Source organism: Meleagris gallopavo, chromosome 3, assembly GCF_905368555.1.
Source record: "Meleagris gallopavo chromosome 3, MGAL_WU_HG_1.1, whole genome shotgun sequence".
Classification (NCBI taxonomy): domain Eukaryota; kingdom Metazoa; phylum Chordata; class Aves; order Galliformes; family Phasianidae; genus Meleagris; species Meleagris gallopavo.
The window spans coordinates 74,336,551-74,355,640 of NC_139406.1; the positions used below are offsets into that span (position 1 = coordinate 74,336,551).

General features: G+C 36.5%; 1 protein-coding gene across 16 annotated transcripts in view; it reads right to left on the reverse strand.

The window, feature by feature from the left end:
* Positions 1-472: 472 nt before the first annotated feature.
* The window catches only part of UBR5 (ubiquitin protein ligase E3 component n-recognin 5), a 78,951-nt gene continuing 60,333 nt past the window's right edge, over positions 473-19,090 (reverse strand). For 11 of the 16 annotated variants that reach the window (XM_085221513.1, XM_085221516.1, XM_085221507.1 and 8 more), the window contains 22 exons: positions 18,745-19,002; positions 18,099-18,367; positions 15,842-16,053; positions 15,259-15,489; positions 14,005-14,078; positions 13,323-13,495; positions 13,110-13,244; positions 12,352-12,572; positions 10,483-10,603; positions 10,300-10,398; positions 9,765-10,008; positions 9,106-9,217; positions 8,445-8,589; positions 8,029-8,159; positions 7,736-7,796; positions 7,241-7,416; positions 6,811-6,895; positions 5,340-5,495; positions 4,839-4,952; positions 3,536-3,680; positions 2,862-2,947; positions 473-1,667 (listed from right to left, as the gene is read on the reverse strand). In XM_085221513.1, coding sequence (XP_085077639.1) covers positions 1,455-1,667; positions 2,862-2,947; positions 3,536-3,680; positions 4,839-4,952; positions 5,340-5,495; positions 6,811-6,895; positions 7,241-7,416; positions 7,736-7,796; positions 8,029-8,159; positions 8,445-8,589; positions 9,106-9,217; positions 9,765-10,008; positions 10,300-10,398; positions 10,483-10,603; positions 12,352-12,572; positions 13,110-13,244; positions 13,323-13,495; positions 14,005-14,078; positions 15,259-15,489; positions 15,842-16,053; positions 18,099-18,367; positions 18,745-19,002 — 3,461 coding nt within the window. In that variant the 3' untranslated portion in view covers positions 473-1,454. The remainder of the gene's footprint in view (positions 1,668-2,861; positions 2,948-3,535; positions 3,681-4,838; positions 4,953-5,339; positions 5,496-6,810; positions 6,896-7,240; positions 7,417-7,735; positions 7,797-8,028; positions 8,160-8,444; positions 8,590-9,105; positions 9,218-9,764; positions 10,009-10,299; positions 10,399-10,482; positions 10,604-12,351; positions 12,573-13,109; positions 13,245-13,322; positions 13,496-14,004; positions 14,079-15,258; positions 15,490-15,841; positions 16,054-18,098; positions 18,368-18,744; positions 19,003-19,090) is intronic. The other 5 variants (XM_085221518.1, XM_085221517.1, XM_085221514.1 and 2 more) reach the window with 1 other exon arrangement.

Here is a 19,090-nt window from a genome sequence, read left to right on the forward strand (position 1 = left end):
GCCCTTAAGCTTCAATTCTTCAGTCCGCTAAGCTTTCAGAAATCTATGACACAGAAAAAAGCAGCTCTTGCCTTTAGTTATCACCCCAAGTCTCCAAAGTCACGCATGCATTGGGAAAACCAAGACCTAGGTCATGTTCAGTGACTACCCTCCCCAAAGCAACCACTTCAAAAGTGAAAATACAGTAGAACCCACTACAACACAGTTTGAAAACTTTATTCTAAACTAATAACCTTGAGATTTTTCAGAACAAGCCACCTTCCCTTCAAACCAATACTGTCAGAAGAAGGGGTTGCCTGGCCCATTTGATTCAAGATTCTCTGCTAACTGTAAAATGTGGGTTGAATATCTTCTGCATGTCAATTTTTCAGTTACAAAATTCAGATTTGGATGAACAACTGTGCTTGGTGCATGCTGTTAGCTAAAATATAAATGGCTAAATAAATAAAAACTATTGTTTCTTCAGTATGACTTGGTATTTTGTCTGTAATTTCTTTATTAAAAAACTGTAACAAGATACTTAAAAAAATGCTAGATACAAAAGAAGTTAAGCTGCTCACGAACATTAAAGTTTTCCAAAAAAGTATCTTCGATAATCATGATCTTATAAACATTTTACAGTTACCAGAAAGTGCCCAGGCTGAGTTTACATAGTTAGACAATGTAGTACAAGTGTTGGGTTAGAACTGGTAGTGGAACAATCTCCTGACTGTCTGTTCACTGAAAAAGGGATACAAAATGTTGATTGTGAACTATGAAATACTGTGCATTGGCCTCAGCATATGTACAAAAAAAAAAACCCAAAACGCTGGAGGTACAGATTACATGCAAAATATTAGTGGTGGCATCTGATGTGCCAGAGTTCAATGCAGCTAGAGCAAAAATTGCAGTGAAAGTGGTTTCAAAAGTGAACGATCACAACTCTGGGATCTGAGCTGTCAGGAACTTTTTTCTTTCTTTTTTTTTTTTTTTTTTTTTTTTACAAGTTCAATATACATGGTACACAACCGCAGCCAACCACAAATTAAACACCATAAAAAAGTTAAAATAAACCACAGAACATACTTAATTTTTTATTTTGAAATTCCCTACTCCCTCTATACAAGAACCTTTGCTGAAACACTTTCCACAAAGGCAGCAGTGAATTTTCAGAACATTTTACATATTTTCCCTCAGCAAAAAGATAAATCACAGTGTAAATTATATTGTTCTGCTGTCATCTTTGGCTGGGGTTAGTCCAAGGAGTTATTGACTAGCAAACTGTTGCAATCAGATATTGCCAGTGCTCCTTAGGCCTTTACATTACAAATTTAGTACAGGAATGTCTGCATTTAAATCTTTAAAGTACCACCAGGGGTATGACAGCATTAGCTTTCATAAACTTTTATAGACAAATGGAAAAATCTACAAAACTTAGCTAGTAATATTACACAGCAATACACACTTTTTATACTCTACACAAAACCAAAATTCTTGGTCTTAATGGCGAGTAACAACTTCTGTTTCAAAATCTGCTTAGAGGAATAGAGTGGGACATAAAGGCGAGAAATGCAAGTGTTTGCTGTAGGAAGGTGTTGGTCATCTGGTGGTCTTATTGTGATTGATGGCATGGGCTGGAATCCCTCCTCACTGGCTGGCAATGATGGACTTGATGTCCAGAAGTAAACCTGATAAAAAGAAGACAGCATTTAAAGTTGTGATGGGCAAGGCTACAAGTCACACTGCATACAAATGACTGTTGTGACATAGGTTTAAAAAAAAAAAAACTGCACAGAATATTCGCAGTAGTTTGATCACAGTACAGTCCTGTCAGTATGCCAACTCAACTCAGTGCTCATGCTGTATACTTCTGTAATAGCTTCCTTCATTCCCTTTCCTGTGCTGCTCATTATATTATACCCTCCTGCTAAAACTAATGAAAGCAGCGCTCAAGATGATCCTGCATCAAGAAATCCTCAGTAAATATGATGCCCTCAGCTCCATTTGGGAAGATTTTAACTGTCAACAATATGAAACTCAAAAAAAAAAAAACCCAAAAAAAACCTCTCACATCAAAAATTGCTCCCTAGCTGGTTCATGACCAGGTGATATAGCACTTGTATAGACAGAAATCAACAATGGAGACTATTTCTCAAGGGTCAAATAATGACTTGCAGAGTAGAGTCACTACTAAAGTATAATTAGAGATATTCCTTAACAATTATGCTCCAGATTTTCCACTTTTCAGATTAGTCCTTGTTTCCTGTTAGCAAATCGTAAAGGAAAGATAGTACCTTAAGTAGTAAGTTAAATGCAAGGAGTTTTAAGAAGCGAATGGATACAATGTACAGGCAAGTTTTCCAAAGTGAAACAGAATCTTTTTCTTTCATGCTTCTCATCAGCTATTCTGAAAGGGCTTTGAGAAAAAGGAGATGATATCATTACTGACATCTTAGAGACAGGACACATGCATTGCCCTCAGGATACACAGAAGTTAAGAGAGCAACCAATCCAGGGAAAGAAAAAAAAAAAAAAAAAAAAAATCAATCAATGTCAAGAAATCTAGTATACCAGCCCACAAAACAGTTGACTAACAACAGTAACTTAGCTTAAGAACTACTTCGCAAAGAACGTGAGCATGCTTCCACATAACAGATTTGTAAATAAGGGCATGGAAACACCACATTTACTTCCAGCTGCAAGGTCTAGGATTCACACCTCATGTTTCCAGAACCCAAAGTTTAACCAATTCTTACTACTATAGTCTGCCACCTTACTGTTAGCATACAAAGTCTTTGTAGGTATACACACCGAATGAACAGTAATGATACAAAAGTAATCCCAGCTGTTCTGCACGTTTCCACTAAGAATGAACAACTTACCAGATCTTGTCTTTCTGTCATACTCATCTTCTCAACTATGGACCAAAACCAACGCTTGAACTGCAAAAGCTTCTCAGCATTTTCTCCTATGAGAAAAAACAATACACGTTGTGTATTTAGGTAATTCAGTTGGTGCACCAAACAATAAATATTAAGAGATCTGTTCTAAATATACTGCATGCAAGTTGAATCTCAGCCAGTCTCTGATACTGGAGACAGACTCATTTCAAAACTAATACACACACTTTTGAGTATAAAGGCTAAGTCTGTCATACCTCAGTGTATCACATCCTCCCAACCAAAAAGTCCAGTACAAGCTAAGTAGAGTTTAAAAAACTTAAGACATTAGACTGCATACATCACACTTATAGTTCTAGCATTAGCTCAGAACTTCCAGAAGGAAAGACGTGCTACCAGTAACATAATTCTTTTATCTCACACCAAGTGACAGCGAAGTTGGAAAAACGTGCCTTTTTTTTTTTTTTTGCCTTGACTCAAAGTAAATACTCTAAAAGGTATATGAAAGACCACAGAAATTTTGTCATCAATTTGAGTGACTTAGCAACTGATGACAAATTTTAAGAGGTAGTTTCAGCTTAAAGCTGGGAACTTCATGTAGAACAGACAGCATTAAAGTTACTGAAACAGAGTTGCAGAGATAAGTTGTTTCATACCTGACTCATCATTGAAAGAGGTAAAGCTGATAAGCATTTGCACATTTACTTCACCACAGCCATTTACCAAAAGTCTGAAATCTTCTGCTGTCAAATCTTCTAATGAATTCTTTGGAAGTACATCCAGAAGACCCTTCCTCATTGCCTTAAGTGAAAACCACAAGATTCACATTACAGTCATATCATTTACTGGACAAGTTCCATGTCCAATTCCCTATCAACTTAAATGTATTATACTCTTGGCTCTTCTTTTCTGTCAAAGCTTTACAATCTGACATGCCAATCTTCAGAAACAAAGAACTGCAGCAAATTAAGCAGCAGAGCAGTACAAGTATATGATTGCAAAAGAAAATAGTAATGGTTTGAGCTACTATTGCACTAATTACAGGAGCAGAAGCAAATTATATTCTATCATTGAAAATATCAGATATTTTACTGACCTATACTGAATCTAATGAGAGTTACAAAATGCACATCGCATCTTAATTCCACTTTGCTTCCCCAGTCACTCACATGGCTCTCCTGCTCTAAAAATGTAATACACATGCATGTGTGTGTACACATACATCCATGTTTCAATGTAAGTGTTACAATTTTCAACTCTTATAATAAAGAGAGTGTTGAAATACTTATTAATTCATGCAGACACGGAGACCGAGTGATTTAATTCCTGGAACACTTTTTTTTTTTGTAGAATTTTTGACCTAATCTGCACAGAAGTAATCTAGAATCTGCTAGCCTCAGAACTGCAGCAGAAATTACCACATTTAGGTGTAGTATGCCATTCTTATAAAAGAGCTTCAAAACTCAATGTTTTTAATATATTTTTACAGTCATTAAATTAATAGGTTTTTTGCTACACCAGTAAAACAGAACAAAGTTGTGTGACAGAACAAAGTTGTGTGTCATAACAGATTCTTCCTTTTAAAGCAAAAATACAATCAAGTAAGTAGTTCAAGGTGATTTATATACATTTTTGCCTGTAAGGCTAAACAAAAGGTGACGGAGATGACTAGTATAAAGTAGCTGCTAAACCCAAAGCAAGAATTCCAAGAGGCCATTTAAGCTCAAGGAGCAATCATATATACTTAACCAATGAGATCACATTTAAAAGGAATTATCTTTGATCATGTTAAAAAAAATTGGTCATTCTTCACAGCACCACATAACTAGAGGTGCAACTACAACCAAAAAAAGGTCTTTTTAATCAAGCTGTCACACTTCAAAAAGAACCTGATTAGCAATACCATACTGAGGAAAGAGAGGAAAAAAAAAAGCCCACAACACTCCACCAAGAACTTACATGCAGAGGCTGTTCTGCTACTACCAGCATTCGGTGTTCTGCGTATTTCCGGACATATTCATAAACATTCTGAGGAGTGACTGGTATATTTACACCATTGGAAATAAGTTCAACCTATGGCAAATTATCAAAGATCATTGCAGGAAAGAAGGACAAAAAGAGACTATTATTACAACAGACATGTACGTTGATCGGTGATTTATAGTTTAACATTTCTCCAAACTGAAATAAAATTTACTACTAGTACTGTTACTACTACATGCTAATGTCGTTTTGTAGGTTTTATGGTAGGCTCTACCTCACCGCCTTCAAGGAAAGACAGATAAACTCAACCAAACAGAACAAACCATACTTCAGTGTCTAAAGAGAATGCTGCATTTGAATCTAGAAAAAGGTGTAAGGTTTCAAAGCTGATCTTCTAAGAGCTACATTATATGTACAAGACAGCATGCATAAGTTATAAAATTCTGAAGTTACAGTGGGACAGCTTTTTGTCCTTACCTGCCCTCCACCCTCCTCCTTGCAGAGGTCTATTGCAAATGCTAAATCCATTGCTGCAAACACTGCATCAGCATCTGTACTTTGGGAAGCAAGTATAAGCTGCCGAAGGCTTTCATACATAACTGGATCAAAAAAAGCAAAGTCATGCCAGTTCACCTATTAAAAAAAAAACAAAAAAACCTCAATACCTTTAGTTACAGATATATTCAAAATCTGACCTGTGCCTAAACACTAGTATACAACAATGCACATGTAACAATGCAAAATAACTCATGTAACAAAGCATACAAACACTTAAAAATAACAGCAGTCAAGCTCCTATTTTCAGCATGCTGTTGAAGATGCTTAATAATACTCAATTCAAGTTCATGAGCAGAACATACAGACTTGTAAAGCCTTTCCTGCTATTATGGGCATAGAGCTTATAAAGAAATCTAATAGTTTGGGGACTTCTGTTTGTTTTCTTGTTTTTGGAGAGGTATGAGGGGACTTTGTTTTTAAGAAATTCTTCTACATACCACTTAGAGCAGTACAGATTTGATGGTGGCTGGTTGAAGTTGGAAGCAATTTGCATCAGTGCTCCAAAACACTGAAAGACTATTCTCCACTTAAGTATGTACTGCTGTTAGACATATAATGACTGACATATACTGCAGCTTCCAAAAATTAGTATAACACCACCTATTTGTTGCTGTTGCTTGCTTTGTGTATTATCAGGCTGTAAAAAAAAGTAATCCATTATTAACTAACTAAAATATCCTGGGGTGTACTGAATATTTAACTGGAAGAAATATATATTCAAAAAGAAAGCCCTCAAGGGCAACCTCTCTTGGAAGGTTTTGGGGAGACAACATATCTTCTTGTCACTATTTGTTAAGATCATACATACACTGAGTAACTGGTTATGGGATCAGAATTGTTTTCTGTTACAAAAGGCCAACATTAACAAACTTCAGCTTAAGTTTTTGCATCAGAAATCTTACAGTGCTCTTAACTAATGAATGAAATGTGCAGGATTAAGTGCTGGGTTTTTGGGGGGGCAGGTAGGAAGGGAAGCAGGAAGGAAGGGCATTTTTGCCAAATTTTAGATTACAATTAATCTGAATTAATTTATCCCTGCACTTGAGAAAAAATTCTAATTATAATCCAATTCAATTAGTTCCATCAAGTAGGAAAATGTTTTTGGGTAACACGTGATGTTGATACAGTCCAGAGGTACTGTCCTCTTCAAGTCATCAGTCTTAGGGCTAACTCAAAGGCTAACCTACTGCAAATCCTTCAATCTTAGTCAAATACATGACTTCAATTAGATCTACTCATTTCACAATCTAAAATAAAATAACTTCAAGTTAAAAGCATACTTACAGTTCCAGGACTAACTCTACAAGTCAATGCACACAAGGAAGAAAAAGCAGTTAAAGATGAGTTTCTACATGAATAAATCAAATTTAAGTTTCTATGATTAACTTACCTTTCTGCCAAGAAGAACTTTGATTACATGTCTATTTAATGTGATAGGACACAGCTCATTCTGCAACAGGCACAATCCCAAGATTCTGAAAATAAACATGATTTTTGTTTTAGTATGACACAAGTTACACTGGCAATTTTTCAGATTAAAAAATTTAAAATAAGAATTAAGCTTCCCAGTCCTATCGATCCACAAAAGAAAACTGTGGACATTGTATTTTCTGCAGTATAAAAGCTTAAGAAAAGATGAATTACAACACAAAAAGAAATATCCAGGTGTGCAAATCCTCCACTATTCAGCACCCAGAGCAAGATACAGAGCAAATAAAGTATAAATGAAGTTTCTGCAGCCTGCATCAACGGCACTCTTCCTTGATACTTTGAATACTCATCTTTTATATTTTTTTCAGACAAGTAAGTTAATCACATACCTGCCAATATTTCTGAAGCAATTCAGCCTTGCTTCTGTGTTTTTACCAGGTCTCGGTGTATAAAAACCTCGTTTTCCAGGTTGGTAGAAAAGTGGTGCATTATCATCCCCATCATCTGTATCATCTAATTCCATATCTACTACACTGCGGCTGGAACCATGTCGCTTTCTATTCTCCTGTTTTGAAAGCCAGAATAGTAATTCACAAATGTACTTCTAGCTACCAAGCCACTTCAGCAAGCTCTTGCAATCCAACTCAAAGATTACATTTTATAATGGTAATGTTTTATATTTTTTGAGTGATTACTACTTAATCTTTTCAAAGGCATAAACAAATAGCAAAAAAAACCTCTTTATCTGAGTAAAGATATATTCTTGATAACTCCACAAGATAATTACATAGAACTCTGCGCTGCATGATGAGACTACTCCAGCCAGTTTCTAAAATTAACTGATAACTGGATCTCCTCCTTCTATTTAAGCATCAGTACGTTACCTGCACTTTATCTGAAGAGTCTAGCATTCCAAGATCCAATATACTATCAGCACCATTCTCCCTTGACAGGGGAAAAAAAAAAAAAAAAGGCAAATGATGATTTAATTTCACAATAAGAAATATCCTGAAACCAGACATTTAATTAAACCAAAGTCAACAAGTCACTTATCCAAAGAAAAAAGTCTAGAACAAAGCAATGAGTAAGGTATATGTATCAGTTAAATTCAGCACAGTACAAAGTGCTTTAACCACAAAATCAGATTTCACCTCTTACAGAATCCTCAATACTTTACCTGCCATGTGCAATAATGAGTTCCATTGCTTCATCAACTCTTGCTCTAAGGGAATCTTCACTAGCTAATAACAGAAGCAGCTGAGCAGGGGACAATTCCAACAACATTCCTGTGATCTTACTTGCAAATGCCTGGAGATACAGAATGACACGTTACTATTCTCTGCCAGTTCTCTCATTTTCAAATACAGTTTTATGAAAGTTTAAGGAATTAAAATACAGAATGCATTACAAGATACCTTACAGGCTACATGACAAATTACAGAAGCAAAATCTGAAGAATATCCTAAAGAATACAAAGCAGGCATACATGTTCAACTATGTTCAGGTAAGTTAGTAATTGACTAGGAAATTAATTTTTCAATTGAATGATGAGGGATACTTGACATATCATTTAATGTACTAGCTAAGACATACTGGCTGCATTGCTTGCACTCGAGGGTAGAGCCTTTCTCCAAGCGCCTGTCTATGTGCAGGAAGTGGATCAGGATCATCACTAGGATTTCCTTCTGATGCTGGTCTAAAAGGCCTTGTGTCAATGGAAAGTTGTCTTCTAAAGTCCCTTAAAAAAAGTTAGAGCAGTTTATACTAATTTTAGAGGAAATAAAAATACTCTGGACTTTTTTCTTTTTTTTATTCCCCCACACACAAATTCTAAATAGCATTAGATTTTATATCAGGAATATTTCTCATAGCTATGTAGAATTATTCAGAGTCAGAGAATCAAAATAAAACAGATATTTTGATACTATCAGTACTTTAGATGAAGCAGTCAAGTGTGTCACCAATGACAATACTGTTTCTAAACCACCCCATAACTTCATGCTAGTACACAAGTTTGTTGTTAAGTGTTTTAACAGAGAGATTTATGGCATACTGTTGAGACTACCTATCAATACTAGTATCAACTACATAATCTTTTAAAAAAGTATATGTGGCTATTTCTTTAAATTCAATATAATTTGGTCTTGAAAGTGAAAAAGACATTTGAGTAAGCAGAAGTATCTTTCTGAAGATAACCCAGGCAGTTATTCCATTTGACCAATCAGCTCCAACAAACTCAGAATGTATCACTTACCTATCCCTGTCTCTCCGAGAACCAGCTCTTAAGCCACTACTTCTCCGCATTTCTCTCTCGCGCTCCCTCTCTCGATCTCTCTCCCCCCTATTTCGCAATCTCTGCATAAGACCTTAAGGAGAAAGAAAAAAAAACCATAACCCTCAGTATTTTTATACTTCTCTCTCCGTCCTAAATTTCAGTATAAGAAGGATGTAGTTTTGGAAGGCAGTTTGAAAGACATGAAAGAACGCAGTGATCCAGGCTCAGCCACGCTTAAGAAAGGAACCTGAAGTGTTTGTATGAACTTACAAATGCAAAGAGATCTCAAAAGTTTGCACAGTTTCAAAAACCATTTACAAATATTCGTGACAAGCCAGATGCAGCAGTCAACTTAAAAGTTTGCACTAAGTAAAATCTTGACATAAAATCTTGATAATCTACTGGAGAGAAAAATGCTCAAAAAAGCTAAGAACTTCTGAAGTGGACTCATTTCTAGAAAAACCATCAACTTCTTGTTCTGAAAACACAAAAAAATCCATTTTCTTGCCTCAGAGAAATAACATACACAATTTTCACAGTTCCTATGCTGACTGAACAGAAAGCATTTTAACATATAAAAAAAGCATTTGATGCTTTAATGAATACTATCTGTAAATTAACTGCAGTATTTCACTTACTTGTATGGGTGCCCTTGTTGGCATTCTGAATACAATCTAGATTTGGCAGTTTCTCATTTGACAGAAAAGCCTGTGCAATGGCTGTATAAAAGCTCCGTGCTACACCACTGCCTTCACCGGGCTCATCTTTAAAAGTAACTTTTACTCTGTGGACAGCCATCGGAGTGGTGGCACACCTGCGACCAAAATGATTGTTGAGCTGCCTCATGGTCTGCTGAATTAGAAGATCTCTGTCTCGATCAACCTAGTGAAAAAAAAAAAAAAACACAAAACTTTTTTTTTCCTGTTCTTTATAACCATCATATCGAGAGAATTTCAGCTTCACAAGGAAGCATCTGGACACTTCTGCATAGATTCAAAAAATACCAAATAGATAATGAAAAACTACACCATAATCACAACACAGCTCACATAGTAAGGTTTAAGACAACTGCTTGCAGATTCTGAAACATAGCTTCATCTATTAAGTTAACGCAACGTCTTATGGTTCAACTTCCAATGAGACAAATTTGGAAGAACAACTAACATTTTTTACCTCCAACGTTAAATCCCTGGACTGCTGGTTTCTAAGTTTTTCCATCTCCCTGCGGAACTTTGATTCCTTCACTTCAAAGCCACCTAGTTCAGTCAGGATCTTAAAATAAAAAAATAACATTAGAATAAGAGAAGTTCATAGTTAGTTGGAAAAATAATTGTTTTCCTACTAAAAAGTACATACCGATCCAGGCTCTGCTCCAACATCTTCCATGAATACTCTACCAAACAACTCTAAAGAAAGACGCCAACGTCCCAGCAACATGTCATGAGATATAACCATGCCCATGAAGCTACACTGTGGTCTGAGAAAAGAAGGATATAAAATAAAATTAAATTTAGATACATTTGGTGCACTTCTACTTTTTATGTAACATCTTGCCTCCAAGTAAGTTCTTGATTTCTGACAAACTAGTCTGTCACCCAACTACACTCTAGAGGAGTAGAGCTCAAAGGATCATGCTAATTACAAGCTAAGCAAGATGCGAGTTAAAACATTCTACACTGCACTCACAGATAAAACCAATACACTTTAAATAATAAAACCTGTTATCTACAGTAAGGTAATCTGATCATAAATCCTCTTGAGAGGTCTTTCCACGTACTGTACAGGCTTAACCAATACAACTCGGCTTAATATATATGGAATTATAAAACACTGAGCCTGGTTTTACAATGCCCTAGAGTGTGGCCAGTTAAAAATGGCTTTTGCCTACTGTGCTAATCAATTACTACGTATCAGCATATGAAGGAGCTAATAACTCGATATGCATTTGGAATGAACAAAGAATGAGTAAGACTACTTCGCAGCAATTACAATGGAGGAAAAAAGCCTTCAAAATAAATTGAATGTGAAAATCTAGCAGATTTACCAAGGAGAAAAATATAAAAAACGCTGACATAATGGAGTCTTTCCTCCTCCACTCCAATAAACAAGTTGTGAGCTCTATTTACTTAGATTAGACATTGTCTCCAGACTAAGAACTTTCAGTAATTTAGATCAGTTGATTTTTTCAATTCAGAATTCTTCTCAAAATGTGGTCATGAGAATGAAACATTATCCCACACGTTGTGCCACAGGTGAAAGAAAGATGAAAAAACTTTCTGGATGTCATTCCTCCTTTTATGTAAAGGTGCATTACAGCTCTCCTTTTTAAACAGGAAGAGCAGACAGGACATTCATACTGAAATGCTAATTATAAACCTTAAGATTTTTAAGAAGTTAGTACTTTTCAGTTCTATGTTATAATCCCCAAACTTCTAAACATGACTCCTTGCTCCTACAGCTATGCTTGAGAATCCTCTATTGAGGCTCAGGATTTTGTGTATTGTTGCAAATTTTAGCACCAATTTTAGTGGTTCTAGGTTTTAAATATTCACAACTACTTAAGCATGTAATTTTTATGAAGCCAGTCAAATGAACTTTAATTTCATAGAAAGTAATTAAGCTGGATGTCTACTCTCCATGATAACTTAATGGTTACTTCTCCTAATCCTAAAGCCTTTATTAAGTTATCTGTCTCCTATAATACATGTTGATTTAAACAGAGAAGTTAAATTTATGTTGGCTAACAGTTGCAAAAATAGAACACTACTACAGCTGAAATTCAAATCCTGCTTCAAAAAGATAATTACTCCAAAAGCATGCAACTTCATTGCTTCTTGGAATGCACTCTTCTGGGGCTGCCTTCAACTGAAAATTTTGTTTAAAAAAAAAAATAAGCGCTAACTCTAAATGAAGACTGTTCAATCCCTAGCTGCATAAAATGGAGCTGCTATCTAAAGACACAGATGGGAAGCTGTCAATTCCCATTTTTCACATGGCTTACTAATAAGTCATACTATGTATGCAGAAGAAAGTCAGGTAGTAAAGGGTTTTTAGTAGTTGAACAGTCTCGAAGTCTGTGCAAACTGTTCATTTAAAAGCTACTAAATACAAACAACACATTCAAACTAAATAAAAATACCCGTTTTAATTTAAAAGATTTTAGAGTCCTAAATATCCTTTTATCAGTTCAGTAGCATTTCAGATAGTAATTTTAAGTCCAACTACCTGAAAGATGTGAGAGGTGGCCCTTCGCTTTCTGTCAGTCCTATCTCTGCCAACAAGCTGCTTTTCAGTTGTGCTGCAAGGTCATGAGCTGAAGGTCCTGGTTTTGAACTCTCTGATTCTTCTGTAGGCACATTTTGCTCTTCTCCTTCTCTCTTCTGCCGATTTTGCATGCTCATAACATTTTTTAAGTTGGCTGCATAAGACATTTTAGTTGGAAGAACCTAAACAAGGAAAAGTTAAAGTTAATTACAGTTTATTGAAAGCAAAGGCTTTTTCAGGAAACACATTATTCTTACAACACAGAAAAATAACTGCAATTGCTTTGATAATACACAAACTCAATGGTTTCAACAAATAGGAAACAGTTTCCCTGTTTTACATTTATATTTCATATACTTATTTCACTATGTTCAGTCTGAAGGTATGTCAAATTTACCCCACAGTAATATTTCTTATTACAAATCAGTACTCAAATGGCATTTCAAAATTAACATAGATCATGGTGTAGCCTTTATAAAAATATTGCCCAAAATCTGCTATTAATCAGTAACTATACAAATTATTACATTTCAAAAAAAATTAATACAAAAGTAGAAATTAAAATAGAAGTCAAAAGTTTTCACACTTAAAGTGCTTTCAAATTATTGTTCTGAAAGCTACTTAAAATTTTTACTATAAATTGAAGCATCTTTTTTGGGAATTAAGGTACTAGTTTAAATTATCTGCATTGTTTAAAATAATAAAATCTTTAAGTCTACCTCAAGGCAGTTTCTATCCACTGTAACTTCCATTAAGCACTTCCCACTGTTGGCAGAAGATGAATACAGACCCTGGCTTGGTCGACCAAACAGATCTTCTTTGCGAGCATTTGGCTGAAAATTAACAAAAGCATTCTGGGTAAATAATATACTTCAGTTAGAAAAGAAAAAGTAAAGTTCAGTTATCTTCCCGAATGCTATCTCTGGTGTCACCTGTAGTAAGTGGGGCTGGTCTGCCAAGGGAATGGCTTCCGCCAGAGGAACTTCAAAAGGATTGGGTGGAATGCAGCCAAGGAATGTCATCGAGTCTGATCGTCTGAAAAATGGATGGTTTTGGCCAGTTTCTGCTGGAAGGGAGTCGTCATCTTTGTCATTGAGCGTGGCACCTAAACATCAGAGAGATGCCACTTCAATTTTCAGTTATAAAAGCAAAAAGAATATAAATTATCAAAAATTAAGCATCCTTCTTAGCTATCTGACTGGAGGAGCAGGAATGCAAGCCACCTCCCAATAACTTTAACAGTTCTATACGACATTTCTGCTGATCCACCCCCCCCCCCCCCCCCATTTTTATTTAAGTTGTTTAGTTGTCATTTTTATACCTTTTACTCCAACAAATTTTACTGAATGTGCACTGCTCCCCTATACACACTTCACTACTTTTGGCAACATTTTCAACAGATCACAACTGCTACAGTTCAACTCAAATTCAAATTCTGAATTCTGCAATTGTGCAGAACTCCAAGTAAGGGCACAAACTGCAGCTTTGAGAGAGAGTAGATGAAATAGCAAGTAAAAAAAAAATTTACTCAATGTCTCAACTAGCTAATTGGGTCAAAAACACTACAAAAGTGTTGTATTTTAGCATGCTAAAGGAGCATTTCTGTATACTAACTTTGATTGGTGTCGTCATCGTTCTCATGTTCTGAATCTTCATTGTCAAGACCCAGCTCCAAAAGCTCTCGAGTTCTAAAAGAATAAAAAGCATTTACAGCTGTAGAAGTCAATAAAAAGCCAGACCCTAAACAAGAGTTATATCTGCAAGCTATAAATAAGAACTCTGAAATGACTGGTGAGTAAGTAGAGCTGTTGCATGAGGAGGTGGTGTTCAGAGCTGTAGAGTACTTTTCATTACATAATCACTACATTACTTACACAGTTACCCCATTTGACCACCTCTAGAGCTTGAGCTGAAGTTAAAGCTTAAGGCATCGGTGGGTACGTTCTTTTTTAAAGACTATGCCAATATTAAAAAAACCTGGGAACCTTGAATTAGGGGAAGAATTACAGGTGAATAATAGTCCATAATATATTCACTTGTGTAGAACAAGCTAGATAACCTAAAAAAATAATGCAAATCATATCAAAATTAATCAGGTTTCTGAATTGTTTACCAGAGAAATGGATTCTACTGTATTATAAAAAGGATCAAGAACTTTGATTAGTGTTCATTTGTGGCAGCACATGGATTCTCAAATATGTTCTGAAATCACAAGGGCTGTCCAAAAGTAATGCCTCCTATTTCATTACAACCTTCCGGATTTCCTGGAAACCAGATTAACCACCAACTCCGATTGATGCACTGTGATATCGACTAAGCTGAAGGCTCAAGCTGCCAGAGTCTCTCTCTCGCAACACAATTTCAGGCCTCATACCAATCTGAAGATCATAGAGGACACTATCAATTTTGGCTGGACTGTCCTTATCATCCCACCGTATAGTCTGGATTTGGCACCTTATGACTTCCATTATTCAGGCCAATGAAAGATAGGAAAATGTTGCTACACAACCTAGCAATGATGCCATCATAGCAGCTGTGAAAGTGTGGGTCATCTCCACTATGTCAGATTTTTACAAGTGTGGTATGCCCTGCTTTTGTTCATCACTGGCAAAAGCACACAGGTAATGGTGGTAACCATGTCAAAAAAGCGTTCTGTAGCTGAAAATCTGCTCTATCAATTAGTAATACTGTGCTCTTTGTATCTGTTGTAGTTTCCACAGAAATAAATAGGAGGCATTCCTTTCAGAGTCACTTACGTATATAGACAAACGTAAGTATTTGAGCTGCTGATTACCACCTCCAAAGATGGAAAGATGGGGGCATGTACAACATTTAATAAAGTTTGTTTCTATGAGTCAGACTTGATACCTTTTCCGTTCCAGCTGAGGAGTATCCAATGTTGTCTGTTGATTCATCGCTTTAATCCAATAAATAAGGGCTTGAAAAACATAAGCTACGTGCTTTAGTGAACAGACATCAAGAACAGGAAGAACATCTGAGTGCTCATCATTGTGAGAACGCATCAAAGACAGCGCATAGTTCAGGAAATCACCACGTGCTGACATCATTCCCTGACGGGCACTGAGTAAAGTGGCACGTCTGGTGAAAGAAAAGAAAGGAATACAAAGGAATTAGGCAGCACAGGCATCCTTTCCAAGTTAGTCTCTGCATCTGAAATACAGATGTCAGAATTCAAAGAAGTGCAATAAGAGTAATGATCACAATGTCATGCTTCACTATGCATTAGTGGCTCAAGTGCAATATATTACTAACAGTTAATACTTGAGATGAATCTAGTAAATCAGAATAAACTAAATTGTAACAACACAAAAAGCAAACATCAAAACTGCTGCTATGTTACCAAAGTAAATCCTTAAAAGTCTGCAAATGTAAAGATTTGACTATAAAAACAACACTCATACCACATCCAGCAAACAGACTATTTTCATACCTTCTTCCCTCAAGTGTTCTTAAGCTGGCTTCCTCCCGGGCTGTCATTCTTTCCCTTCTGGCTGAGTTCTGAGAAGCATGGAGAGGATGATTTGGATGCCCAGGATCACCAGCAGATGCTAATGCAGAACCATAACGCAGCTGAGCTTCTGTGGAATCCATTATACTAACCATCCAATTCCAAGTAGGAATAAGCTTTTCTTCTACATAATTCTATACAGAATGAGATTTAGTGAGTTTTACAAACAACACATTTAGATGATAAGAATGCAATTTCAACATAAGCCCTCACCCATGGCTTTTACATTTACATCACTTCTCCCACAAAGAGGTTGTAAAAGCCCATCCAGGAGTCAAAAAATTTAAAAATTCTGAAATCTTTAGTGAAACAGTTGATTTACTGTTTAGGTGTACAGATCTCATCACTTACTAGCCTGGTGTCCGTAAAGCATTCTCACCATCCCGCTCTTTTCTTTGGGCACTTTTTCTAATTCTCACCTTATAACCACACAGGACCTCCCAGGTGTACACATTCTGGGGATTTTGGTTTAATTTCCACTGTTTTGGTAGCTTTTCAGTCCTCATCTTGGAATGCTGTTCCCCAGCCTTCACCACTCACAACTAATTCCGTTAAGACAGAATTAAGACCTACGTCCAGATCTATGCCTGCATGCAAGATTTCCCTTCCTAGTTCAGTCTTTTCCTCATTTGGTCCCAAAATTAGCTCTGCAGCCTGTTTTTCTTGCCATTTCCTAACTCCACTGTATTAGTTTTTATTCTACCTATCCCCTCCTCTATTCTCCTCTCCTCCCCCCCCCCTTTTTTTTTTTTTTTTTGATTCAACACAAATCTTCTTTATATTCTGGTCTTTAAAAGCATCCCTCATGCTTCAAACATTTTCTTATATCCAGCAGACTCACAAAACCCTAACTCAACCCCCATTTTTGTTTCTACATCAAAGTTCAGCTCTCAGAGTTCCACAGACCAATACACACCACTCACTGCTTCAGCTAGACAACACTCCTGTGCACTTATTATGCCATCTCTACTCAGAACAATACTTTCCCACAAAGAATCTTCTGCACAGAAATTTATTTTGGCCCCGTCAGTAGTTAATCTGGGTTCTCTTCTTTCTTTCCCTACATATTTATTCTGGAATCACTGAAGGACAGGAACATCCATGCATCAATCCTCTCCCTAACAAAAACCTTCCACTGCATTGTGAAAATACAGCCAATACAGATACCTCACGGCACAACTACAAGTAATTACATTGTTTCCACACCCCAGAACACTCTACTATTAACAGCAAGAAAAAAAAATATCACTGCTTGAATTCCTGAACTCTCTAAAGCAGCAGTAATACTCTTACAGCTGATTTCTGTACTGAAGTCTGTATTGATTTGCCTTTATATAGTATTCCCATATTCAAACCTATAAACACAGTCAAAACACTGAAGTTCCTCCTTCAGACATTTTTAGTGTCTGAGACTAGTTTTTGCCTATGCATGCCAGTTACTAATTCTCCCTCCCAATTATTTCTCTAAAGGTGCATTCTGCATTTCACATGTACTTTCAAAGATCAACAGTCAAGAGCACAGTACCAAAAATATGTAAATAAGAGGGAAGAGATGATTATGTCTCTGCAAGAAGCAAAAGCAAACAAATACATTTTGAAAATTCTTTACCTCAATTATTTGGACCTTGCTAACTTGCATATCTTATGAGACTCAATAACTCAGGTCAAACAAGAATATTGATATAATTAAAAAAAATACACAAACAATTTAATGGAATTAGTAAACTAAACTAGAGTTACTTCAATCTATGTTCTCTCTCAAACAAGAGCAACCCAGGAGAGTTGGTACCATTTAGCCTCAAGAAACTGACTCAGTAGGCTCTTAATGACTCTTTACCTGATGAAAAGGTAAAAAGCCTTCTCAGCAGTATCCAGTGAATGGACAGAGAGCAACAGGTGCAAACTGAAATACTTGGAAAACTCATTTAAACATAAGAAAAAACTGTTTTCACTGTGAGATCTGTCCAGCACTGCAGTAAGTTGTGCAGACTAGTTGAGAAGTTTTCACTTGTGGAGAATTTCAAAGTCCTCAAAAGCCTTCTCCACTTAGACTGCAGTGAATTTGGACTAGCTAGTCTCCAAAGGTCCCATTCAACCTCAACAACCCATCATTCTACCTCAGAAAAAAACTCCACTATATTGAAATTATGCTTATCTGCAAGCTTCCGGATATTCTTACCTGCAAGTTAACTGCATCTTGATAAGTCAGCTTCACTGCAGCTGGGATCTGGGAGTACACTAAATGATTGTACTTGGGAATGAGACCCATTAGGTCAGATATCTGTCGTATCACTATACTGTATGCTCGTGCTAAACTGCTTGCAGACGTTAAATAGCTGCTTGCATTGCTGGCTTCAAGTGCTGCAGCTGCTGCTGCAGCGCTCGTACTGATGGTACCACTCCGGCGTAGGTTTGATGGATCAATGTAAATCAAGCCTGCTGAACTCGCTAAATATAAAAGTATGACATTAATTAATTTAAGCTTTGCCATGCATTTTATGTATTGACCAATATAATTAACATTTCTAGGAAAGAAAAAAAACTTGTAAATATTACTGACCTTAACAACTACACCTATTAAAAAGTTACTACCTACAAAAAAGAATTGTAAGAGTCTGCTTACTGTAGATAGTAACATCTCAAGAACTAAACTAGATCCCTCCTTTTGTTAAATTCAAACCCAGAAATGGAACAGGCAAGACATATCATTGCTATCCTTCTGAAAGAAATACATAACATTTCATTCTTAGGAGAACAAAAGAAAACAGAAGAGAGTAAAGCCACAAGTTAACTGACATTCACGCATGCATTTTGCTCATACTTGCCTGCTGGGGTAGATGTGCCGGAAGGAGCAGTGCTTGGCGTTCGCTGGTTCTGGGTACTACGTACAGCCCACTGCATCGAACGGGGCGCCTGGGCAGCACCAGTGGCATGTGAGCTATTTGTGGTTCGCTCCAGAGGCTCATCAAGCATGAAGGTCTCCTGTTCCATGTCATCACTCTGACTGCTGCTGCTATCCGAGTCACTAGAATCATTTGATTGAGAGTCATCTTCAGAAAAAAATGCCGGAACACTGCTAGCTCCTATTAAAGAAAACAAGCAATGAGCAGTAATTGACAACTACAGCTGTGTACACACATGCACATATCACGTAATCACTGTAAACGTTTT